The sequence below is a fragment of the Ornithorhynchus anatinus genome, chromosome 16 (assembly GCF_004115215.2).
Source record: "Ornithorhynchus anatinus isolate Pmale09 chromosome 16, mOrnAna1.pri.v4, whole genome shotgun sequence".
NCBI lineage: Eukaryota > Metazoa > Chordata > Mammalia > Monotremata > Ornithorhynchidae > Ornithorhynchus > Ornithorhynchus anatinus.
In genome coordinates, this window is record NC_041743.1 from 15,617,328 (window position 1) to 15,642,078 (window position 24,751).

The following is a 24,751-nucleotide window of genomic DNA, read 5'->3' on the forward strand; positions in this document are numbered from 1 at the left end:
TTTGTCCGTTCCGAGCGCTTGAGTCCGGTGCTCCGCACCTAGCGAGCGCTCAGTAAATACTACTGAATGGATTAAGAAGAACAGTAATCGCGGTTGCTAAGCGCTACGGGCCAGGCACCGCGCCGAGCACGGGGGCGGAGACAAGATAATCGGGGGCTGGGGGGGGGGGGACCGTATAGGCCTCGCAGTCCTAATCCCCATTTGACAGATGAGGAAACTTGAGGTCCAGAGAAGGGAAGGTCAGACGGCAGAGGCGAGATTAGAACCCGGGTTCCCCCGGCTCCCGGACCTGGGTTCTTCCCACTGAGACGCCGCCGCTTCTCCACGATGGCCGACCGTCAGCTGAACCTGCTGGACATTACCGGGACCGACGTCGGCATCCGTTAAGCGCTTACTACGTGCCGAGCACTGTCCTAAGCGCTGGGGGAGAGACAGGGTCAGCGGGTTGCCCCACGTGAGGCTCACGGTCCTAATCCCCATTTTCCAGATGAGGGAACTGAGGCCCAGAGAAGTGACTCGCCCACGGTCCCACGGCTGACAAGCGGCAGGCCTGGGATTCGAACCCATCACCTCTGACCCGGAAGCCCGGGCTCTTTCCAACTGAGCCACGCGGCCAGTGACTCCAAACCATCGACGGTCTCGATTGAGCGCTTACTGTGTGCAGAGCGCTCTGCGCTTGGGAGAGTACAAATGTAACAGCAGATCCCAAAGCACTTCGGAGGTACGGTTTCGAAGCTTTTCTCTAGCCCTCTCTCTCGAGAAAGGGCGAAAGAGAAATCCAAACCAAAGTCGTCCATCGAAACCGAGCGGTCGAGGCTTATTCCGAGGGCGGCCAAAGCCCCGGGTTTTGGCCGCGGACGTTTCTCGTCGGTTTAGGGCCAACGGAAGCACGTTCCCCGAAACCAACCGGCTGCTCCTGAAGGACCGGGCACCAAAACAGCTCGGAAATATCTCCATCCGTTGGGTCGGGACGGCAGTTGGGGCCCTCGAAGAAAGGGCAGAAATGACACGGGTGGAAATGTTTCCGTTGCTTCACATCGCCCGCACCTGTTAACGCGGGGAGACTAGACTGCAGCCTTATCCTCTTTTTTTAAAAAATCACATTTAAGACCTTACTAAACGCAAGCGACGTGCTACGTGCTGCGAGGCCCCCGATTTGCTTGCGTCCACCCCACGCTTAGTACGGCGCTTGGCACGGAGTAAGCGCTTCGCAAACACCGCGGCTACTAAGCGCTGAGGTGGAGGGAGGATGACCAGGTCGGACACGGTCCCTGTCGCGGACGGGGCTCCCGGTGCCAGTCCTCTTTTTACAGATGAGGTCACTGAGGCGCAGGGAATGACGTCGGTATCTGTTAAGCGCTTACTACGTGCGGAGCACCGTTCTAAGCGCTGGGGGGGACCCAGGGGGATCGGGTTGTCCCACGTGGGGCTCCCGGTCTTAATCCCCATTTTCCAGATGAGGTCCCTGAGGTTACCTCATACGAGCCACAGCTGCCAAGTGGCAGCGCGGGGATTCGAACCCGTGACCTCTGACTCCAAAGCCCGGGCTCTTTCCACCGAGCCACGCTGCTTCTCCGAGAAGTGACCCGCCCAGGGTCACGCGGCAGACGGGGGGGGGGGGGGGGGGGGCGGGGCCGGAGCCGGAATCCAGGTCTCCGACCCCCAGGCCCGCCTGGGCCCTTTCCACAGGGCCTCGCGGCTTCTCGTCGATCGTCTTCACGACGCAGAGACCGGCGGTGCTCCCCGGCAAGGCGCATCTGACCGGGACAGAAGACGGGCGCCGACGTATTTGGCGGCCAGCGGCGGCATTTCTCCTAGCCGGCCCAATTCCCCGACGGACCTTCTGGTCAAAAGGCCGGGCAGAACCGGGGGTTCTCCTCCTCGTCCTCACCCCTCTACTCACGGGGACCGGTGGCAATAGCCAGAAAAGTGTCACGATGGTCTGAGACTCCCGGGAAAGGGAAGAAACCGAACGTGAGTAACTGCGCAACGGAAAATTCGACCGAGTTTTCAACGTTACGCAAGTCGCGGAGGCCGACCTCGGCTCCGTCCGACCGTTTCCGCCCCCCGTGGTCTGGCCCCCCCGCGTCCAGGAGCAGCCGCAACGGGGGACTCGGGCGAGAAGATCCCGCCAGAGGAACTTCGTGGCCGGCGGGAGGAACGAGCAACGCTCCGGCTCTGAAAACGCTCCTGTCTCCCCGAGATTCTTTCCTAAACCACTCGCTCTCGACGGCTCCAAGAATCCTTCTGTTCCTTAGCGGTCCACAATTGGGGAATATACCAGCAGCCGGACAAATAAAGTTCCCACGGTCGATCCTCTCTGCGGCCATCCATCCGCGGCATCGACGGAGCGCTTACCGGGGGCGGCGCACTGTGCTGAGCGCTTGGGGGAGCACGCTACGACACTGCGGGTAGACGTATTCCCCGCCCACGAGGAGCGACCTGCTTGAGATCTCACTGTACGCGCCCGAGCGCTTAGTACGGCGCTCCGCGCACGGTAAGCACCCGACGCTACCGTTCGCGACTCCGTCGCGTTTGTCAAGGAACGCGTGATTTCTAAAACCGTGACGCGCACTGCGACATCTCCGTCGATCCATGGTGCTGACTGAGCGTTTTAACCACCTGCCGTGTACCAGGCGCTTAACTTCTAAACTTACGGTATCGTTCCGAGGAGCATTTTCTCCCGCTGGGGCTCCCGAGGATCCTTAAGCGTCGCTCCCGGAGCGCTCAGGGCTAGCGTTCTGAGGCGGCAACGGGGCCAAGAGGTTCCTGGCCCTTAGATGTAAGATGTGGCGGAATCTCGGCCTTAAACTACAAAACCACCTTTCCCAGACACGAGGCCCAAGGTATCCCAAACAGTTGCTCGACCGAAACCCTTGGCCCGCATAAGATGGGATACTCACGTGCTCAGTCGATTGCGGTGGAGTCCCTGGAGACGACCACGTTATCCCAAGGGCTTGGGGACGGAAAGCAATTCTCAATCATCGGGGATAGAGGACTGGAAATACGATTCGATGAAATCCCCACAGAGAAAGCAGAGAACCGAAAGGAACACTCTGGGAGTGATGAGAAGCAAAGAAAGCTCGACCGTCTTCGTTAGATCTGACATTTTCTCTTTTATTATAAAATCTTCATCTTCAAATGCGGGACCAAAAAAAAAACCCAAAAAACAACTTAGACGATAAATTAGGAGAACCATCGAGAGATACAGAATACCGTTTTTAGGTCCATAACAGTAGTTCGAGTTCCAGAGGTTACTTGGAATGCTGTCAAAATAACTGAATTTGGTCAAGCGACTCTAAACGTGACTTTTTATTTAGTAGCGCGCTACATGCACACGATGCAGGTAGGGGAAGCGTTCGTACGAACCCATGCATTCGACAGGAGACAGACCGTTACAACTGTCAGAGGGGCGCTGAACCGGCTGAGATTTTACTGAAAATACTATATACTCGTTCCTTTCGTTTCCGTGAAAATAAAACCGGAAGCAGAAACGTGTGCGTCTCCCACCGACGGAGTCGACTTCACTTGGTTTCCTGAGCTTTCTTCGCGTTCTGTTTTTCTTTCGCCTGGAAGGTGAAAAGAGCAGGTTACGGTTTCCGTAGCGTCGGCTGTGCCACATTAGAGCGAACGACTCCTCCCGCGGGAAACACGGAACGAGCTCCACTTCCTACGGTTACTTTCGGAGGTCCGTAGCGACTGAAGCCTCGAGATGTGTAAAAAAAATTAAAATAAAATAAAACCGCCTCCGATCAATGATATTTACCGAGCGCTTACCGTGTGCGGAAGCCCGAGCCCTCGAATTTCTGCGGATCTTACCTCAAATCTAACAAGGCCACGACAGACCTCTTCACCTCCCCGCCCAAACGCTATCCTTCCCCTGACTTTCCCAGCACTGCAGACGACACCGCTACCTTCTCTGGCTCACGAGTCTGGGCGTCATCCCCGACTCATCTCTCCCACTCGACCCACGTATTCCCCGTCGCCAAAACCGGTCAGTTCCGCCTTCGCGGCGTCGGCTGGAATCCACCCTCTCCTCTCCGCGCGGACCGCTGTCGCGCTGATCCGAGCACTCATCCCACCCCGCCTCGCCGACCTCCCTGCCTCCCGTCTCTCCCCCGTTCGACTCCGGGCTCGGCTCTGCCGTCCCCGCCCAGACCGTTTTTCTTAAAAAAAAAAAAAAAATTCACGACGAGTCTCCCCACTCGAGAACCTCCAGTTACTCCTCCACCCCCGCATCGAGCAGAGACCCCTTACCACCGGGTTTAACTCATTCGATCGGCTTGGCCTCACCTACCTGACCCCGCCGATTTCCTACTGCTACCAGCCCGCGCGTCCCGCTCCTCGATCTCGCCTATCTCACCGCCATCCCCTCGCCCGTGCTCTCCCTGGGGCCTGGACTTCCCTCCCGCTTCACGTACGCAGACGATCCCCCTTCCCCAACTTCAAAGCCTTATTAAGAACCCCATCTCCCTCAAGAGGCCTTATTTCCCACTCTGACTAAGCCCTCATTCCCCCTACTCTCTCTCTCCTTTCGGGGATGCCCAAGCCACTCGGGTCCGTACCCCTTGGCCACCTGACGCCCGCCCCGCCCTCGACCCCACGGCGAGCGTGTACATGTCTGTAAATTATTTTAAAACGTCTCTGTCCCCCTCCGGACGGTAAGCCGGGCACGTGTCTACCAACTCTTTTGCGCTGACTCTTCCGAGCGCTGAGTACAGCGCTCTGAAAACGCTAAGTTTTAAGTGAAGACCATCGCTGACGGTTTTACTGAACAGAAACACTTTTCATCTGCAAATATAACACGCGGAGTACTTATAAAAAAAACACTAATCCTCACAAAAAAAAAAGGAAAACACCTGGAGGGCGGTCTATTTAAACACCTCTGCATCGAACGTCGGCTTTAAAGCACTCCACCTCCTACCTACCTACCTCCCTAATTTCCTATTACAATCCAGCCTGCACACTTTGCTCCCTCAACGCCCAACCTACTCGGCGTACCTCGATACCATTTATCTCGCCACTGACCGTGTCCTGATTCCATCCTGCGACTCCCTCCCCTTCACACCCGACAGACGGTCGCCCCTCCCACCGTCAAAGCCTTACTTCCATCACCCCTCCCCTAAGGGGCTTTCCCCGATCGAGCCTCCGTTTCCTCGTCTCCCCCACCCTTCCGCATCGCCTTCCCATTGGAATCGCATTCTTTATGAGAAGCGACACGGCTCGGCGGAGACAGCACGGGCCTGGAAGCCCAAGGGTCGGGGGGTTCTGATCCCGGCTCTGCCACGTGTCCGTTGTGTGGCCTTGGGCGGGTCACTTCACTTCTCTGGGCCTCAGTTACCTCATCTGTAAATGGGGAGCGAGACTGTGAACCCCACGTGGGGCGGGGACCGTGTCCGATCCGATTTGCTGACAGGCGCCCCACAGACCGGTACGGTGTCCGGCACGTAGGAAGCGCTTAACGGGCACCGCGATTACTATTATTATTCACCCCTGCCTCGGTCCCTCGGCACTTACGTCCACATCCGTAATTTCGTAAATCCCACCTCCTCCACGAGCCTTTCCCTGATGGATTTTTCGTTCCTCCCTCCCCCCGTCCCCCCCCCGAGGCCACGGACCATCTCGGTGGTCTGACTCCACTTTACCACTGTGGGACTATCTGTCGCTGCGCTTACAAGTAGGCAAGCAACCGATCGGCAGCATTTATTGAGCGCTTACTGTGTGAAAGGCACCGTGCTGAGCGCTTGGGGGAGTGCGGCACAGTATAACGGATACGTACCCTGCCCACAACGAGCTTACAGTCTAAAAGCACGTAGGGGGCCTTTTACGAACTCCGCTGTTTGAACAGCTCTTCCTCCTTTCCGGAAATTACGGAAAGGCCGTCTCCCCAAAACCTAGAAGGTGCAACCTTTACGGAAGGGGATCGTGTCTGTGCTCGGCGTATACTGAGCGCTTAACAAATACCGTGATTATTATTCTTCCCTAAGACCTTAGTAGGGAACACGGTGCTCAATAAACACCACTGCCTGATCTACTTCTTTCACGGGCTCGTAAAGCACCGGTTCCCTGCTCTTCAGGGAACGCGTGCGTTCTACCGTTACACTCTCTCCGCCGTCTGGTACGATGCTCTGCACACGGTACGTGCTCAGTGAGTACGCCCGACTGTTGTCAATCGACGGTTTTCCAAAAACGGACATTTACATTTTAAGAGGAAAGGGGCTGAAAACCCTGCCGGATCTAGCTCCTCCCACAGCGGGGTCTCCGAAAGTGCTTACCTTCTCTACGAGCGGTATCAACTGTTGATGTTCTGCTAAGGTCTTTAACAATTCCATGATGAAAGGCAGATAATTATGCTTCCTTCTGATATTTTCGATCTGAAAGTCAACGGGAAAAGAACGCTCAAAGGGAAGTGTCCATGCTAGGGTGCTTCTGGATGCCGGAATTCTCTTTGGGCTATGCGAGAACACAGGAGGAACGGCCAATTCTACGCTCACATTCCATAAGCAGGATTCACCTCGGACACGACCACCCTGAGTGAAAGCAGTCCCTACCTGGAATACGGAACTTCAGTAAAATCAGAGGCGCCCAGGTCCCATTCGAGAACCTGTTTACTACAGCCCTCGGGTTTTCACGATCCTAGTTTCGGGCAGCGGAGTCGAACCTGGGGATGAAACCCCCTCCCCACAACCAGGCTCTTCATATCGGCGGCCGGCACTGCCCGACCACAGGTGGATGAAATAAAGAGAATGGCGCCATCACGCGCCGATGATGGCCTGCCGCCGAATGCCAACCCACGCTCCCATTTTCAAAGCGACCGGACTCGAAGAGGAAGGGCACCGTCCGTCGGCGGAGGGAGGAAACGGCAGAAGACGGACCAGCCGAGACAAACGTGGGAACGAAGAGAGGGGGGGGGGGGGGGGGGGGGGCGGGGGGGAGGCCGGAGGGCGGCTGAGCGCGGGAGCCCCCAAGGATCAGAGCAGAAAGGAGCAGGAGTAGGAAGCTGAGGAAAGAGAAGCAGGGTGGCCCAGGGGATAGGGCACGGGCCTGGGAGGGGGAAAGGACCTGGGTGCTAATCCCGGCTCTGCTAGCATGGCTCCGTGGAAGGAGCCCGGGCTTGGGAGTCCGTGGTCATGGGTTCGAATCCCGGCCCCGCCACTCGTCAGCTGTGGGGCCGCGGGCGAGTCACCGAACCTCTCTGGGCCTCAGTTGGCTCATCCGTAAAGTGGGGATGAAGACTGGGAGCCCCACGTGGGACAACCCGGTTCCCCTGGGTCTCCCCCAGCGCTCAGAACGGTGCTCTGCACATAGTAAGCGCTTAACGAATACCACCGTTGTTATTATTATTATTATTATTATTACTACTTTTCCGTTGTGTGACCTTGGGCAAGTCGCTCCACTTCATCTGGGTCTCAGTTACCTCACGTGTAGAACGGCTGAATTAAGACCGTGAGCCCCGTGTGGGACACGGGACTGCGTCCGACCCGACTAGCTTGTATCTAGCCCGGCATTTAGCCCGGCATTTAGCCCGGCGTACGGTAAGTGATTAAACACCATTAATAATTAAAAAAAAAAAAAAAAAAAAAAGGTACCAAAATCGGCGAGCAATGTAGCAGTGGGATCAGAGAGAAGGGTGATAGAGAGCGGCAACTAATAGCTGTACAAAGAGGTACGGATGGACCGGGCGGGAAACCGAAGAAAAGAAGGAACAGGAAAGCAGGAAAGGGAGCAGCAGCGCGGCCTAGTGGACAGAGCGCGGGTCTGGGCCTCAGAAGGACCTGGGTTCTAATCCTGCCTCCGGTGCTCAGAACAGTGCTCGACACACAGCAAGCGCTTAAAGGCCATTATCATCATCATCCGTCCGTCGTGTGATCTCGGGCAAGTCGCTTCACTTCTCTGGGCCTCGGTGACCTCATCTGTAGAATGGGGATCAAGAGCGTGAGCCTCGGGTGTCCAACCTCATTCACTTGCATCCGCCCCGGCGCTTAGAACGGTGCCTGGCATATAGTAAGCGCTTAAATACCATAATCATTATCTTGCTGAAGCAGCTCTCTTTTGTACCGACAGAAAGGAATAAGAAAAACAGAAAAGCCCAGCGAGATGAAGCTGGCTAGACCACGGCCTCGACTCCCCCAAGTAGAAATCCAGAGGAATGGGCCGGGAGAGGATTTCGTACGTTTGTTTCCAGAGACGGGACAGCCCGAGTTTTGTGCCCTATCGCCCATCTGCAATTAGCCCCACGTTGACCTTTATTCTACACGTGTAGGAATCGAACCAAAAGCATACCTTATATCTCTTTAGCTTCTGAATTTCTTCTTCAATTAGCATCTGATTTTTGGCAACTTCTGACTGGATGGAACTCAGCATGTTACTGCTCTGATCTGTATCCATAGGCTCCTCCTTGGAGAGAAAGAAGCCACGCGCCTGTCGTCAGTTGCTTAATAGAATAAAATCAATCAAAGGTATTTACCGAGTCTTTACCGTTCATACCAAGTGCTTGGGAAAATACGATCAACAGAGCGGACAGATGTAATCCCTACCCATGAAGGGCTTTCGAGTCTACGGGGGGGGGGGGGGGGGGGGGATACCGAATAACGCTACGTGCACGAGAAGCCGCACGGCTTGGTGGAGAGAACACAGGCCTGGGAGTCAGAAAGTCCCGGGTTCTAATCCCGGCTCCGCCACTCGTCTCCCGTGTGACCTCGGGTGAGTCACTTCACTTCCCCGGGCCCCTGCGGAGCGAGACTGAGCCCCCACAAGGTACGGGGACCGCATCCGACCCGATTTGCTTGTGACCGCCCTAGAGCATCGTATGGTCCGGGGCGCGGAGTAGGCCCTTAGAGGCCATTATTACGCACGGCCGTTCGACGCGCCATCATCAGTGCCTCGATATTTTCAGTACGACCATACGGCGCTCGGGAACCCAGTGCGGAAGTCAAGCTGAGTGACACCCTTAATGTTTTCATTGAAAAATCTACGATTTCTGAAAGCTTAGAAAGAGCATGCTGGGCCTCATCGAAAAGGGTACGGAGTGGGGGAGAAAAGAAAAGGCAGTTTTGCCAAAGTGCACCCACACCGGGAAAACAGCGTACAACTGCAGCTGTGGCCTGTTAGGAAGGACAAGGAAAGGAAGGGGGGAGAACAGCCAAGGAGAACGGAAGGGTCGAGCAGTTTCCTTATGAGGCCAGCTTCGACTGATTAGGAATCTTCAGGTGGGGAAAGGGCGGGTCAAGAGAAGACAGGTTTGAAACGTACAGAATTATCAAGTCGTGGACAAAGTTAATGTGGAATTCTTTACGGATCCCACAGCCCCAGAACCTAGGGGTGTCACTTAAACTTGAAGACGAAAGATTCAAAGGGAGAGGCTGGGTTGGGGGGGGGGGGGGCGGGAAGCAGGGAGATTTAACCCGGCAAGCGGTAACTACACTGGGTTCTTTTTGAGTCGAGCCGTCGGCGGTATTTACCGAGCGCTTACGGCGTGCAGAGCCCTGAACTGAAAGCGCCCGGGAGAGTGAAGTGCGCCTGCCCAAAGTGGGGCAGGCACAGATAACCAACGGGTTCAAAAAGGGGTCAGATCAATTCAGGGTTGGCGGCTCAATCGTACTTCCTGAGCACGTACTGTGTGCAGAGCACTGTTTCGGCACTTGGGAGAGTACGCGCTACTAGAAGACGAAGTCTGGGAGGCTAGAGGACAGTGTCACGCCGTTCCCTGGAACACTTTCTGCTGTTACTGAGGAAAATACGACTGAATCTGGATGGATCATGAGTCTGATAAAAGGATGGATTTTTTTTTTTCCCTTGATGCAGTGATTCAAGATTCCGCTCCAGCCGGAAAAGGAACCAACGCTCTGCTCAAAATGCTCATTCCTAGTTTAAGGAAATGGTCCTCGGATCCACGTTACTTGCAGGCAAACCTGCTCTACCCTTGAAAGAGACACTTTTCAGGTGAGCAGAAATTGCGGTAAGCGTCCCTTCGTGTGACAAGTGCCGTTTTTAGAAGGATCACCTGAGAGTTCTCGCATAAAATATTACGCGGGCAAATACACAGAGGACCCTTAAAACGAAATGGAGGTTTAGGTACACGAGACCACACTTGGGCACCTCCACTCGACCTATGCTACCAAGTGGTGCGATTAGTTTTCTTCCCCCCCCCCCCAGAAAATGATGAAATTTGCTAAATGGTGATTACTAAATTTTGGAAAGGTCAAACACTGGAGACCAACCTCTGCAAGTTGTCTTTGTAATTCAGCTATTTTCTGTTCATATATCATTTTCCTGTCAGACACAATGGCCATCAAGTTAAATCGTATTTCGCCTTCGCTATACCTGAAAGAGAAGATTTTGGAGAATCAAGACTTCGTCGGAGTACATCAACACGCACGTCTTATTCCACAACTACGTCTATCAGAAGACACTCTCCCTCATTCACCCCAACGCTCAGTACACGTGAAGTGCTTATCTCAAGCGTCACAGATCTGAAAATGAAAAGGCACCGCACATCCCCGCTTGGGTGGAGAATGAAAAGGCAGCTACTATCTAGGCAACTGGTGCGATCTGCCATTTAAAAACTCCAGGCTTCAAAAGTAGGGTGACACCTATAGTCAACTGACTTTCAGAGAATTCAGAGTGCGCTATTAAAATAATCACGCACTTCGGTTCTGTACAGCACTTTTCGCCTCAAAGTGCACTGAGGTGAATTATCAAAGAGCCGCTGCCGGCATTAAAATTACTCGCAGTAACGTAAGGCCTTCTGGAAATTACTTTCATAAAGCTTACTGTGGAGCGATCCTCCCAACTTTCTCTTAAAAACCTCAAAATGATCTACTGAAGTTTTAACAGACTCCAATATAATGATAATAATAATAATGGCGGTACCCGTTAAGCGCTTACTATGTGCAGAGCACCGTTCCACGCTCTTGGGGGGCGGGGGGGGGAGATACAGGGTGATCGGATTGTCCCACGTGGGGCTCACAGTTTGAATCCCCATTTTACAACTGGACTAAGTTGGAATTTGGTTACGGTACGGATGATTTCAAATTAGATGAGGGATTTAATAATAATAATCAGCGCGGATGTTAAGCGCTTACTTTGGGCCGGGCACTGTACCGAGCACTGGGGTGGATAGGAGCGAATCAGGTCGGACACAGTCCTCGTCCCACATGGGGCTCACGGGCTCAAATCCCCGTATTACGGATGAGGGAACTGAGGCACGGGGAAGGGAAGTGACAAGCCCAAGGCCACCCGGCAAGACAAGCGGCGGAGCCGGGACGAGACCCCCGCGACCTTCCGAGTCCCAGGCCCGAGCCCTATCCATTACGCCACGCTGCTTCCGTGCTGTGAAGAAGCGCGTTTGTGTCTTAGGGCACCGAGGCCGAAAAAAGGCCTTCTTTGCTATGAAGCTCCATCTCCAACGGTTCATATTCTCTCTATACGGTTCGATGGTATTTACTGAGCGCTTACTGCGTGCAGAGCACTGGGCCGAGTGCTTGGGAGAGTGCGACCTAGCAACAGACGGACTCATTCCCCGCCCGCAACGAGCGAGCTCCCAGTCTTGACCCTTTCGGCACCGGGAGCAGCGGATCGGGGGTGAGACGGAGGGAGAGGCGGGGGAGAGGCCGGGGAGAAGAGCCCATCCCGACCCTCGAGCCCCCCGCCCGCCCTCCCCATCCCGGGGCACAGAAGTCTCCGCTTCAACTCTGGACCCTCCCCCTTCGAGGAACCGGCTGATTTTCTCAGGGATCTGCCGCCCAAATACGCAGAGAACCCATTTGTTTCCGGCATAAAAGCTCGGTCGCCCTCTGCGACGACTGAGAAACGCCCCCCTTCGCCCCTCGGCCGGTAGGCATTTACTTCTGTATTCTCTTCTCTATGACCGGCCTCACGGCACTGATCCAGTCGTCTTGATTACAGGCACCTAGAAAAGAGTCGGGAAGAAGACACGTCAATCTGCAAGCAGGTTCCGCTCGAAAACGCGACAGCAGGCAGACGGCCCCTAGACCGTGATCCCGTTGCGGGCGGGGATGTGTATCGCACCCCCCTGCACACGGTAAGCCCTCGATAAACCCGTCTGAACCTCTCTATACGCCGGAGGCTCCTCGTGGGCAGGAAACAGACCTGCCGACTCTAATTTACCATATTCTCCCACAGCGCTTAGCACGGTGCCGTGCACACAGTAAGCGCTCAATTAACACGATGAACTGATGGACCCGGTGGCCCCGCCGACTGTTCACCTGAAGACGTTAGTTTGTAAAGCTAAAAAAAAGTTTCAAATCAGCCTTTGAAACAAGAGAAACAGAACGGGATAAGAGCCTGCGCCCCAAAGGGCCGAACTCCACTGGGTTTGAAAATGCCAGCTTCGAGGGCTCCCTGGAGGCGGGGGATCATAATAATAACGATAATAATAATGGTGGCATTTGTTTAGCGCTAACTACGTGCAGAGCGCTGTTCTAAGCACCGGGGTAGATCGCGGGTTGTCCCGCGTGAGGCTCACAGTCTTCATCCCCATTTTCCAGATGAGGTAACTGAGGCACGGAGAAGTGAAGTGACTTGCCCACAGTCACCCGGCTGACAAGCGGCAGAGCGGGGATTCGAACCCATGACCTGCGACTCCCAAGCCTGTGCTCTTCCCACGGAGCCACGCCGCTTCCTGGTATCGTGCCTGGCGACTCACGTCGTCGAGCGTTTGGTCCGGCGCTCTGCACAGGGCGGGTAATCGATCGACACGACCGTCAGTGCCCCTCCGCTTCCGATCGGGCTGTGAGTCCCACGTGGGACAGGGACCGTGTCCAGCTCCTGGTTTCTACCTCGGCGCTTAGCACGGCGCTCGGCCCCCAAGTAGGAGATCGACCGGCCGCGTAATCAGGCGGCCCCGTTCCCCGTCACGACCGCTGGCTGACGCTCGGTGACCCGTCGACACGGCGGGGGAACAAGTATTTGACCGACCGATGCCGAATCTATCTTCCGACATAAAAATGCATTCAAATCCTAGTGTAGGCGGAAGGTTTAAATACCAGAGCATTCTGCCAAAAAATTATCTACTGGACAAAAATAAACCCAACCCCCACCTCCTTGATATAACAAACCCTCCTGCCAGAACACGCTTTATTTCTGAGAGTGATTTTGAGAAAACGCAAGAACGGGGGGCACTGATGCCAGAAGGTGTCCGCTGAATGGCCGTATCTCCGTTTAAGGTCCTCGCCCATCGTTAATGGCGGGATGTGTTACGCACTTACTAATTTATTTCTATCAATGTCCATCTCCTCTTCTAGCCTGTAAGCTTACGTGCGGGGGATGTGTCTGTCGTACTGTACGCTGCCGAGCGTTTAGTACAGTGCTCCGCCCACAGTGAGCGCCCAGTAAATACCACTGACCGATCCCCAAGGGGCTCTACCGGGAATGTTGTTTCCAACAGACGACGGGAACCTGTGCCTACCCGTCATCAGAAGTTAATGAGCATTGTAAAGGCAGTTAAGCCGTGACTATTCTTGCTTACTGGCCATTTTCTTGGGTTATGAATCCCCTCCCATTGGGAATTAATAATAACTAATTCATTCGGTCGCATTTATTGAGCACTGACTGTGTACGAAGTGCTTAACTAATACATGTTAGGGAAGTGCAGGCCGTGTGAAACCAGTTTTTCTTTTACGCTTCCCTCCCACCCCCCGCAAACCCATCCTGAATCTCTCCCAGTATCCCAGAGACCATTCGCTATTTTGACTGTTTTCCAACCACCTTCCCCCTTATTTCCCACTGGAAAGTAGCTGACACAAAACAATTTTTCTAACAGGGGTTTTGTAACCATGCAGCTGCCTTGTCGTAGAACGATAATAATAAAAATAATAATAATAATAATGACGGTAGCCGTTAAGCGCTTACTCCGTGCCAAGCACTGTTCTAAGCGCCGAAGAAATGCCCCTGCTCTGCTTGAATCCACCTCCACTCTCGATCCCGGAGATCTGTTTACATTTCCTTCAAGAATTTCTTTTCCGAGGACAAACGGTGCTCTGGGGAAGTGACCTGGGAGCACACCCGGCCGAATTAATTCTCGAGGCGGAGTAAAGGAGAATTACCTAGATCGATCGGTCCTTCTCGTAAACCATCTAATTCATAGAGCCTACCGCTGACGGGAACGTAACTGACAAAATGAAAAGCATCTTCCTCTTTGGCCGACGTCTTCGCGTCGAATTCGAACATCTGTTGCCTAGGGTGGGCAAGAGAGAAATTGACCGTCGACAGTTGGGGGAGAGGGAAAAAGGAGACCGAAGGCGAGGGCCGTGTTCGCGCGCCGAGAACGTGTACCTGGCGAAGCTGTTGTGAACTTGCCGAATCACTTCCGAGTTGCTTAGCGCCAGACCTTTCATCTAAAACAGTGGGCAAAGTAGGCGTGTCAAGGGAAGAAGTCGCGGATCAAAAGCGGGCGCTTCCAAACCGAGAGAAGACGAAACTTACCGCCGCGTCAAAACTCTGTGAAAACTCTTTAAACTCCGACAGCGTTTCCCCGAGGTGGACGTCACGATGGGTGCAATTCAACAGGACGCTTACTATGGCTTGGGTAGCGCACGCGTTGTTTATCACCTTCAAGACACAAGGACACCGAGGGACGTCAACCAACGGCCCACCGACGACCTCGGTCGGGCCCCGGAAGCCAACTGAAAAAAGGCCACAAAAACCACTTCCCGAGGCGAGAGCTTCGTGACAAAGGTTCGGAAGAGATCGATCACTACGGTATCCTCGCTTATTCGGCCGACACCCCGGGAATAAAATCCAAACCACTGACCGCTGGGACTGGTCGGGGAAGGCCTCCTGGAGGAGATGCGACTCTAAATGGTTTTGAAAGCGGGGGAGGGGGGTGGTCTGTCAGATGCGAAGGGGGAGGGGGTTCCAGGCGGCAAGGCGGACGAGATCGAGGTGCGGCGAGTAGGTTGGCACTAGAGGAGCGGGGTGGGGTCCGGTAGGAGATCGGCCAGCTGAGAGGGGAAGGGCCAAGGTGATCGCGTGCACCCAGGGAGCCCTCAATACACAGCACTGATGAGAAGAGGGAGAGGAGCGGGGAAACGCGGACTGAACGTTTTCAGAAAAATGATCCGGGCAGCAGAGCGGAGCACGAACTGGAGCGGGAGAGAGGCAGGGGACCAGGGAGGAGGCCGAGGCGGTAGTCGAGGTGGGACGGATGGGGAGGAAGGGGCGGGATTTTAGTGAGGTTGCGAAGGCGGGGCCGACGGGATTTGGCGACAGACCGAATACGTGGGTTAGAAAGGGATGAGTCGAGGATAACGCCCAGGTTACAGGCTCGGGGGACAGGGAAGATGGCGGCGGCGGCGGCGTCTACGCCTGCTCACGTCGCTTCAGCTACCGTCTCTACGAGGCCGACTCTCAAATTATTTCCTCTTGCCCCGCCCCGTGCCTCTGCTTGTTTTCTCTCGTCTTCTAAAACGGCGGCATCCGTTACGCGCTTACTCCGTGCAGGCCGCCGAACTGAGCTCGGACGCGAGTTGGGCGGGTTGGACCCGCTCCCTGTCCGACGTGAGGCTCACGGGCTCAATCCCCCCCACCTCAGAAGCGAGCGCCGTGTGTCCGAGGCCACACGGGAGATGGGCAGCCGAGCTGGGATCAGTGCGCAGGTCCCTCTGACTCTCGGGCCCGGGCTCTACCCGCCAGGCCACGCTGCTCTTCTCCAGCTAACTGGAGATGCTTTCTGGGCGCTGAGCGCCGCGGCGAGCGCGTGGCAGAGGACGGGAGAGTAAGCAGACGCGATCCCTACCCTCAAGGAGCTTACGGTCTAGCGGGGGAGGCGACCGATTACAAAGCGAGGGACACGAGAGTCGGGGGGGGGGGGGGGGGGGGGGTGCATTTAAGCATTCAAGCGCACGGGTGAAGGAGAAGAGGACGACGGCCGCCCGGGCCGCACCCTTCCCTCCTCCAACGTTCACCCCCCCGACTGCACCCCGTCCCCCGACCTCTCTCGCTCCCGCCGCTGCCCCGAGCCCGGAACTCCCCGGCTCCCAAACTGGCCAAACCTCCGCCCTCCCGGGATTCCAAGCTCTCCTAAAACCCCAACTCCTCCAACGAGCCCTTCCGGACTAATCCCCGCGCGGGAAATCCGGTGGAGGCGAGCGCCGACCTGTCGGACGGAGAGAGCCTGAGGCCCAAAGGTGAGTTTTGCGGTCAAGGTTCGGCCGTCTTCCCGGAGGAGGGTGCCGAATGGGAATGCAAGGGGGGAGTAGTACGTGCGTGTTTCCCGACTGCAAGGTCTGGGATGATTATTATTATAATATATAACGCATTTATATATACGATTACAATAATATAATTATTATTATTACTCCTGCTATTTTAGGAGAGTGGGGTGTACGCCCGAGCTCTTAGGCCAGTGGATTGAGTTTTTCTTAAGGAGTGTGCTGCCACTTGGTGGCACAATCAGGCACCACTGAAAATACAGAGGAAAGGAAAAGAAAAATCAGCCAGAATAATAATAATAATAATGCTGGTATTTGTTAAGCGCTTACTATGTGCAGAGCACCGTTCCAAGCGCTGGGGTAGCTACGGGGTCATCAGGCTGTCCCACTTGGGGCTCAAGGTCCTCATCCCCATTTTCCGGATGAGGTCACCGAGGCACCGAGAAGTCAAGCGACCCGCCCCAAGTCACCCAGCCGACGGGTGGCAGAGCCGGGAGTAGAACCCACAACCTCCGACTCTTTAGCCCGTGCTCTTTCCGCTGAGCCACGCTGCTTCTGAGGCTCTCCGTGCCACGCGCCGTTCTAAGCGCCGGGGTAGATGCGGGGTGATCGGGTTGTCCCACGTGAGGCTCACGGTCTTCAGCCCCATTTTCCAGATGAGGTCACCGAGGCACCGAGAAGTCAAGTGACTCGCCCCAGCCGACGGGTGGCGGAGCCGGGATTAGAACCCACAACCTCTGGCTCCCAAGCCCGGGCTCTTTCCGCTGAGCCACGCTGCTTCTCAAGGGCCCTCATTCGAAATCATCTCTTTCATACCCGTTTAAAAACTCCCTCTGGGTTTCTAAAATGAGTCACAAATTCAAATATCGCTACGTTCTTACTGAGCCCAATTCCGAATAAAACAGTGCCACCTCTCCAGTCACTGCAGAAACCGCTGTGTCTGATACTAGATTGTAAATCTCTCGTGGGCAGGAATGTCACGTTTAATCGCTGCGTTGTACCTTCCCAAGCGCTTAGTACAGCGCCCTGCACACCGTAAGCGTTCGACAGACGTGACTGAACGAACGAACGCAACTTAGATGAGGGGTTCCAATTTAATCACTAATGAATACTGGGGGGGAAAAGTAAGGGCTTGTACAGTGTGAAACTGTTAAAAAAAAAAAAAAAAAAGTCCCGGGAATCGGGACTCCAAGCTATTCACGGAAGATTGTCCAACGGGGGGGGGGGAATCCTCTCCGACAACATTTGGCATATTCTAAAAATCAGGGTGCTGTTAACGGCGACGGTATCTGCTGTGCACGGGCACAGGATACGAGCTCATCACACGAGGTCCAATCCCCGCCCCACCCGGGGCCCTCAGTCCAAGCAGAAAGAGGAACAGGCGCTCAACTCCCATTTTAGAGTCGAGACACCGAGGCACAGGGAAGCGAAGTGACTCGCCCACCGGCACCCGGCAGGTAAGCGTTCTACTGCAGATATTCGGGCGGTCTTCCTGTTGATTTTCTCCCCCGCGGAGCTGCCCTAGGGTGAGACGAGGGGGCCGAAGGCGGGTGATGAGGCTGGATTCCCGAGGACGGGACGGCGGTAATCCGGTCTACTCCCTCAGCCGCCCTACAACTTCAAAACGGTGCCCGAGATCCGCTTCATCTGCCCAGCCGCGGGGGTTTTCACCTTTCTGCCCCGCGGCCGAGGCCCCGCACGGCAAAATCGACCGGAGGCAGCGTGGCTCAGTGGACAGAGCCCGGGCCTGGGGGTCAGCAAGACCCGGGCTCCAACCCCGGCGCCGCCACACGTCCGCTGGGTGGCCTTGAGGCAGTCAATCGGTTTCTCTGGGCCTCGGTCACTTCACCTTTAAAATGGGGATTAAGGGTGCGGGCCCCATGGGGGACAGGGACCGTTTCCAACCTAACCTGTATCTACCTCGGCACTTAGAATGGCGCTTGGCGCATAGTGAGCGCTTAACAAGTACCACCGTTTTTATTATTACTATTACAGAGACTGTGACTGGGGCATCTTCTCGTCCCTGCTGTTTAATTTTCCAAGGGGGAGAGCGCGCGACGCACATCTCGACGCTCACCGTCCATCACGGTCTTGATTCCCCTGAAACCGCAGACGGCAGAACGTACGAGAGGAACTCGAGGGTACAACCGACTCGAGGCTCATCACTCCTTAACCTTCCTCTGGTGACATTCTGACCGAGCCGACGGGTGCCGCGCCACGGTCGCCACGGTAAGGCCGTTGAATGAGGCCGGAATCTTTGGAAAAACTCAGGACTGGACAGCCGGTGGGGGTGCTAGGTGTAAGAGACTTGAAAAGTCCAGCCGTATCATTAATCGGCAGCGGTGCTGACACCGAGTAAAGCCGCCGAGGAACTGGAAACCCCCACAACTGCCAGGGTCCGAATCATCGGCCAGACGCCGAGCCCGTGACAGAGACGTGGCCCGTCCAGGGGAAAACTAGCCTCAGACCTCGACCAAACGGCGTTCTTCCGGCCGAGACGGCGACTGCGCTGAGTAAGGGGGTCCGACAAGACGCCTTCCAAGGCCTTTCTCGGAAGGTGTCCGAATATGCGTAAGCTGCCTTACCTGTTTGGCAAAAAAGATAGTATCCAGCCTGGAATCCTGAACCACAGAGCCCGCCGGTTCTTCTCCTGGCTGCCACTTGAAGAGGAAAATCAGCCCGTGAACTGGCCTGTGAAACAAAATACAACCGCGATGCAAAATTTCACGATTTTTAAACGACACGTCTGCCGGACAGATTTAACCCGTACGAATGGACAATTACCGAGCGGTGAGCTCAGACTGCTTCGACGCACACGCTGCTGGAGAACACGGCCAGTGATTTCGATTTTGATCTTTCTGATTCTCTAACGCTGACCACGGGGCACGATCGGGGTTGGCATAGTCTTTCCTTAATTTTAACCAACTATTTTCCCTTTCAAACGTACGACTGAGAAGTATCGACTCCGTGTTTCACAGCCTCCCCTAGACCTAGATAGGGTTCGAAACGCAGTCCTAATTCCAAACTGGCAGGAAGGCGGATAGCTCGCCCGAAGTTGCTTATGGAACAGTTTCCAAACTCGCTGAAATTACAAGGTGTTCAGAAGGTCATCTGCCTCTCTGTCTTTTCTTTTGGCCTTTTCCTCTTTCGGTACTCGGCCGCTTTTCCTGTTTCATTTTCTGAAGAATCGAAAGTCCGGTACCGACTTGGCTTCACAGATGGTAAAAAGAAAAAAAAAAAAACAACTCAGCAGTGAGCTTTCTTAACCTTGGGTAGAGTACTGTTTTTCTCACTGAAGTCTCCAGACTCGGAAGGAGCAAAACGACGTGCAAAGCACAAAGCAACTTTTGGGTTGAGGAGCGGCGCGGCCCAGTGGATGGAGCACGGGCCCGGAAGACAGAAGCACCTGGGTTCTGATCTCGGCTCCGCCACCTGTCTGCTGTGTGACCTCGGGGGAGTCGCTTCCCTTCTCTGGGCCTCGCTTCCCGCATCTGTAAAATGCGGATTAAGACCGCGAGCCCCCTGTGCGACAGGGACCGTGTCCGACCCGATCGGCTTGTATCTACCCCAGTGCTTAGAACAGTGCTTGGCACACAGCAGGCGCTGAACAGATACCATCATCTTCATCAACTCGGTTGTGTTGTATTTTCCCAAGAGTTTAGCACACCGCTCTAGGAAGCGGACAATACCAATCGACTGATTGGTCGTTGCCACGAAACCTGCTCTCCGGAAAAGACAGCGACCTCCCTCTCACAGGAGGCCCAGGCAAACAGGAAATGACTGCATTCGGACCGCTGGACTTCCCTCTTTCTTGACTCAGAAAGAGGTATCAACCGTTAGCAGTGACGATGGTATTTGTGAAGCGCTTACTATGTGCCGTGCACTGTTCTAAGCGCTGGGGGAGATACAGGGGAATCAGGTTGTCCCACGTGGGGCTCACAGTCTTAATCCCCATTTTACAGATGAGGGAACTGAGGCCCAGAGAAGTGAAGTGGCTTGCCCAAGGTCACACGGCAGACAGGCGGCGGAGCCGGGATTAGAACCCACGACCTCTGACTCCCAAGCCCGGGCTCTTGCCACTAAGGCATTCTGCTTCTCAGTAGATCACGGCTGTCTCTGCTTCTAAATATCCCACATTACGTCCGGCGTCATCTTTCCATTTAGAACAGCAGGATGGGGATGGAAGCTCCTCATCGCTGATTCTGAGGGTCTGTGGCCCAAATCAAATCTCATGGGAGGAATCGAACATGCTTTTTTCTTTGGGGGGGGGGGGGGGGCAGGGGGCGGAGGCAGGGCAATAAGGCAGAAAACGCTGTTGAACAGTCCGACTTACTTTAATTTTTCAAAATTCTCAGGCTCCAAACTCCATATCTCTTCCACTTGGGCTCCTCGGCAACCTAAAATAAATACATTTTCAGGACGGGGTTATCTCGCGCCGTTTCCAAGGTCGCGTTCGATAAGAAACGTGCCTAATTTCTAAAAAAAAAAAAAAACGTAGTGATGGTCAACTTTAAAAATCCGCCCTCTTGGCATAGCTTCCTTTTGCAACCTATGGTTGTCAATCAATCGGTCTCCTTACCGGAGCGCTTACTACGTGCGCGGCATCGGACTAGGCGTTTGGGAGATTTCTACGAATTAACATTCACGATTCCTCCCCTCAGGAAAGCTGCATTTCAATGCTCCAAAACCCTAGCGCCCTTCACCGTTTCCCGTTTTCTCTCCTCACCTATCCCCTCTTCCACTCCCATTTTGAAAACGATCGCACCTTCCAACACAGTGGCAGAGCCGGGAGCGGAACGGATGCCCACTGATTCCCCGGTCCACGGAGGGAGGGAACGTGTTCACTCAGTCATTCCCTCAATAGCATTTATTGAGCGCTTACTACGTGCAGAGCACTGTACTAAGCGCTTGGAACGGACAATTCGGCACCAGATAGAGACAGTCCCTGCCCGATGACGGGCTCACGGTCCAATCGGGGGAGACGGACAGAATGTGCCTGCTCTGTGGTCGCGCTGTACCCTGCCGAGCGCTTAGTACAGTGCCCCGCACAAAGTAGACGTTCAGTGAACATGACCCACTGTTTAATTCATTCATTCGATAGTATTTACTGAGCGCTATGCGCAGAGCACCGTACTAAGCGCTTGGAACGTACAATTCGGCAACAGATAGAGACGATCCCTGCCCAGTAACGGGCTCGCAGTCTAAACGGGGGAGACAGAGGGACAGAAACAAGAGAACATGATCACGACAAATAGAATCAAGGGGACGGACACCTCATTAACAAAATAAACAGGGTCTTCCCCGCAGAGGTCGTGCCGCCTCACGAATACAAGTAGCACGGCCTAGCGGAAAAAGCACGGGCCCGGCGGTCAGAGGACCCGGATGCCAATCCCGGTTCCGTCGCGTGACCGCCGTGACACCTTGGGCGAGTGACACCTTGGGCGAGCCCAGGGACTCTTCCGTGCCTCGGTTCTTCCCACGTGCAAAATGGGGATTCGATACCTGTTCCCCCTCCCGCTTCGACTGGGAGTCCCACGTGGAACCTGATCTTGTATCTACCCTAGGGCTTAGTACAGGGCTTGGCTAATAGCAAGCGCTTAATACTACCGTTATTATTATTCTTATAACAAGAGGAGTATTTGTTAAGTCTTTACTAAAGGCTACCCTGTACTGAACACTGGGGAAGACTGACTACAAGCAGATCAAATGCAGTCTCTGTCCTTAAATAGCAGCACGGCAGAATGGAGAGAGTCCAGACCTGGGAGAGAGGTCACGGGTTCTAATCCCAGCCCCGCCGCTTCTCTGCTGTGTGACCCTGGGCAGGTCACTTCATCCCTCGTCCGTAAAGCGGGGATCGAGACTGTGAGCCCCTCGTGGGACAGGGGCTGCGTCCAACCCGATTCGCTTCTAACTCGGTGCTTAACCGATACCATTAAAAATAAAAAACTTAGCAGCTGGCAGGGGAGGTGGGGGTACGAGTGAGTTAGGAAAGAAAAATACTGCTGTCAAGACCGAACTGAAGCAGATACTCGATTTCAGGCGGACGGGGTCAGAGGTGCCCGCATTTCCGCCGACGATACCCTGCGGGTCTGGCACAGGGGTGGAGGAAGGAGGCAGCCGACTGTGGAAGTCACCCAGGGTTGCGGTCAGTGGCACAAGACCGGTGGAGGGGCAGGAAAGCAAGAGAGTTCAGTCTGGCGGGGGGGGGGGGGGGGCGTCAAGGGCGTCAATCCGTGCATCGGAAGGCGGTCTAAGTACGGAGACCAAACGGGGTAGGACGGCTATAGGACACCGGAGGGGGTCGAAAGAACGGAGTTCTCCGTGGAGAAGCAAGGCGGAGTTGCGGCGGGTGCGTGTCGGGGAAAGAGAGCAGGTGAGGACGCTGTCATCCGATACGGGATTTTCAGAACTTGGTGAGGGGAGAGACCGTAGAGTGACCAGAGACTGCAAAACCTAGTAGCGGGTGCCCGGGTCGGTGAGTGTGCGAGGCGGAGGAGGTCATCGGAGGAGAGGAGTTCTCACTCGGGGGAAGGGGCGGGCTCGTGGGGGTCACCCCCTTGGCTGTCAAAGTCCCCAAGGATCGGTGGAGGGTTGGAGAATGAGAAGGGGATCAAAATGGTCCAGAAAGTTGGAGGAGGGACCTGGGGGGGGGGGGGGGGGGAAAGGGGTAGATGACCGGAACAGGTCACTGGAGTGGGCGGCGGAAGCGGATGATATGGGCTTCAGAGAAAGGGAGAGAGAGCGAGGAGGGAGAGGTGGAATGTGGGGTGAAAGCAGCAGTGGCGAACGAGAAGGAAGCCAACTCCTGTCCCTGACTACCTTGGATCTATCCCAGCGCTTACAGCAGTGCCTGGCCCACAGTCAGTGCTCAACAAATATCGTGATTATTGTTATTACTATTACCCGTAGTCCTTCCTTCCTTCCTTCCCCGGCAGTAAGGGGATGAGGAAGCACAACGAGCACTGAAGAACCACCACCGACTCGACCGTCGGAACCAAGATCTAGTCGGTGAAAGCCTGGGGAAAAGAATCCAAGGATCTCCCAGATCCACAATCCCCTTTCACCGTTGACAGCCAAGTTAAAGTCTGAGTGGGAGAGTTTAGCGCCAACGTGAATTACTCAACGGCCTCTTCCCCGGGGGGACGGGGGGTGACATACTGCCGGGGAAAGGGATGCAGGTTTCGGAGGGAAATCTGTAGCTCCGGCTGGAGGAGGAGGAGGAGGAGGAGAAGAAAGCCGGTGCAAAGACCCCGGGCCGGACCGGGGTTCTAATCCCAGAGATTAGAGAAGCAGCGTGGCTCGGCGGAAAGAGCCCGGGCTTGGGAGTCGGAGGTCATGGATGCTAATCCCGGCTCCGCCGCCTGTCACCTGGGTGACCTTGGGCAAGCCACTTCACTTCTCCGCGCCTCGGTAAGCTCATCTGGAAAACAGGGATGAAGACCGTGAGCCCCACGTGGGACAACCTGATGACCTCGCATCTCCCGCGGCGCTCAGAACAGTGCTCGACACACTTTAAGCGCTTAACATCAAATGGGGGTGGAGGGTGCGAGCCCCACGTGGGACAAGTGATGACCTCGCATCTCCCCCACCGCTCAGAACGGTGCTCGACACACGAAATGCCAACACGATTATCACTATTATGATTCTATCTCTCCCAGCGCTTAGAACAGCGCTTGACACACAGTAATAATAACGTTGGTATCGGTTAAGCGCTTCCTATGTGCCGAGCACCGTTCCAGGCGCCGGGGGAGACCCAGGGGAATCGGGTTGTCCCACGTGGGGCTCCCAGTCTCCATCCCCATTTTCCAGACGAGGCCACTGAGGCCCAGAGAAGTGACTCGCCCACGGTCACCCAGCTGCCAAGTGGCAGAGCCGGGATTGGAACCCATGACCTCCGCCTCCCAAGCCCGGGCTCTTGCCACTGAGCCATGCTAAGCGCCTACCATCAAATGGGGGTGAAGAGTGCGAGCCCCACGGGGGTCACCCGGAGGACCCTGCATTTCCCCCAGCGCTTAGCACAGTGCTCGGCACACAGCGAGCGCTTAACAAACACCAACAGGAGGAGGAGGAGGAGGAGGCCTCGGGGCGCCCTCGTGCCAGTCTGCTCCCTTCTCTGTGCCTCAGTTTCCTTATCGGCAGAAAGGGGGGAGGGGGGAGGCAGGTCCCGGAGGGCCGCCGGCGCATGCGCAGAGGCCGCCGCCCGCCACCCGTCGCCCCGAGGAGGGGAAGGCGTCTCCCACCGGCCCGCCCGCCCGCCTTCCTTCCTTTTTCCTCCCTCCGGGGCTCTCACCGAATCCTTTGATGAGCTCGGTGAAGACGCCCGGGTCGCTCTCCATGAGGCACCACTCTCCGGCGCTGCCCGCCATGGCCCTCCCTCCCTCCCGCCCGCCCGCGCACGCGCGCTCCGCCCGGCCCCTCCCTGCCCTCCTCGGCGCGCGGGCGTGACGTCATCTCCCCGCGCCCGCGGGCGCCGCCTCCTTCCCGGCGGCCTCCGCGCCCGGCCTCGCCCTCTGGGGGGAGGGGGGAGGAGCCCGCCACATCCGGGGCCTCCGGAGCGGGAGCCGCCGCGGCGCCGACCG

At 55.6% G+C, this 24,751-nt stretch overlaps 1 protein-coding gene across 1 annotated transcript; it reads right to left on the bottom strand.

Moving 5' to 3' along the window:
* Positions 1 to 3,096: 3,096 nt before the first annotated feature.
* Positions 3,097 to 24,567, bottom strand: UCHL5 (ubiquitin C-terminal hydrolase L5). Its single transcript, XM_029081068.2, has 11 exons — positions 24,463 to 24,567; positions 20,506 to 20,569; positions 18,758 to 18,863; positions 14,446 to 14,571; positions 14,296 to 14,357; positions 14,067 to 14,197; positions 11,848 to 11,911; positions 10,221 to 10,323; positions 8,284 to 8,397; positions 6,276 to 6,374; positions 3,097 to 3,569 (listed from the first exon to the last, which is right to left on the bottom strand). The coding sequence occupies exons 1-11, from the start codon at positions 24,536 to 24,538 to the stop codon at positions 3,525 to 3,527; spliced, it is 990 nt and encodes a 329-aa protein (XP_028936901.1). The 5' UTR covers positions 24,539 to 24,567; the 3' UTR covers positions 3,097 to 3,524.
* Between the last annotated feature and the right edge of the window lie 184 nt (positions 24,568 to 24,751).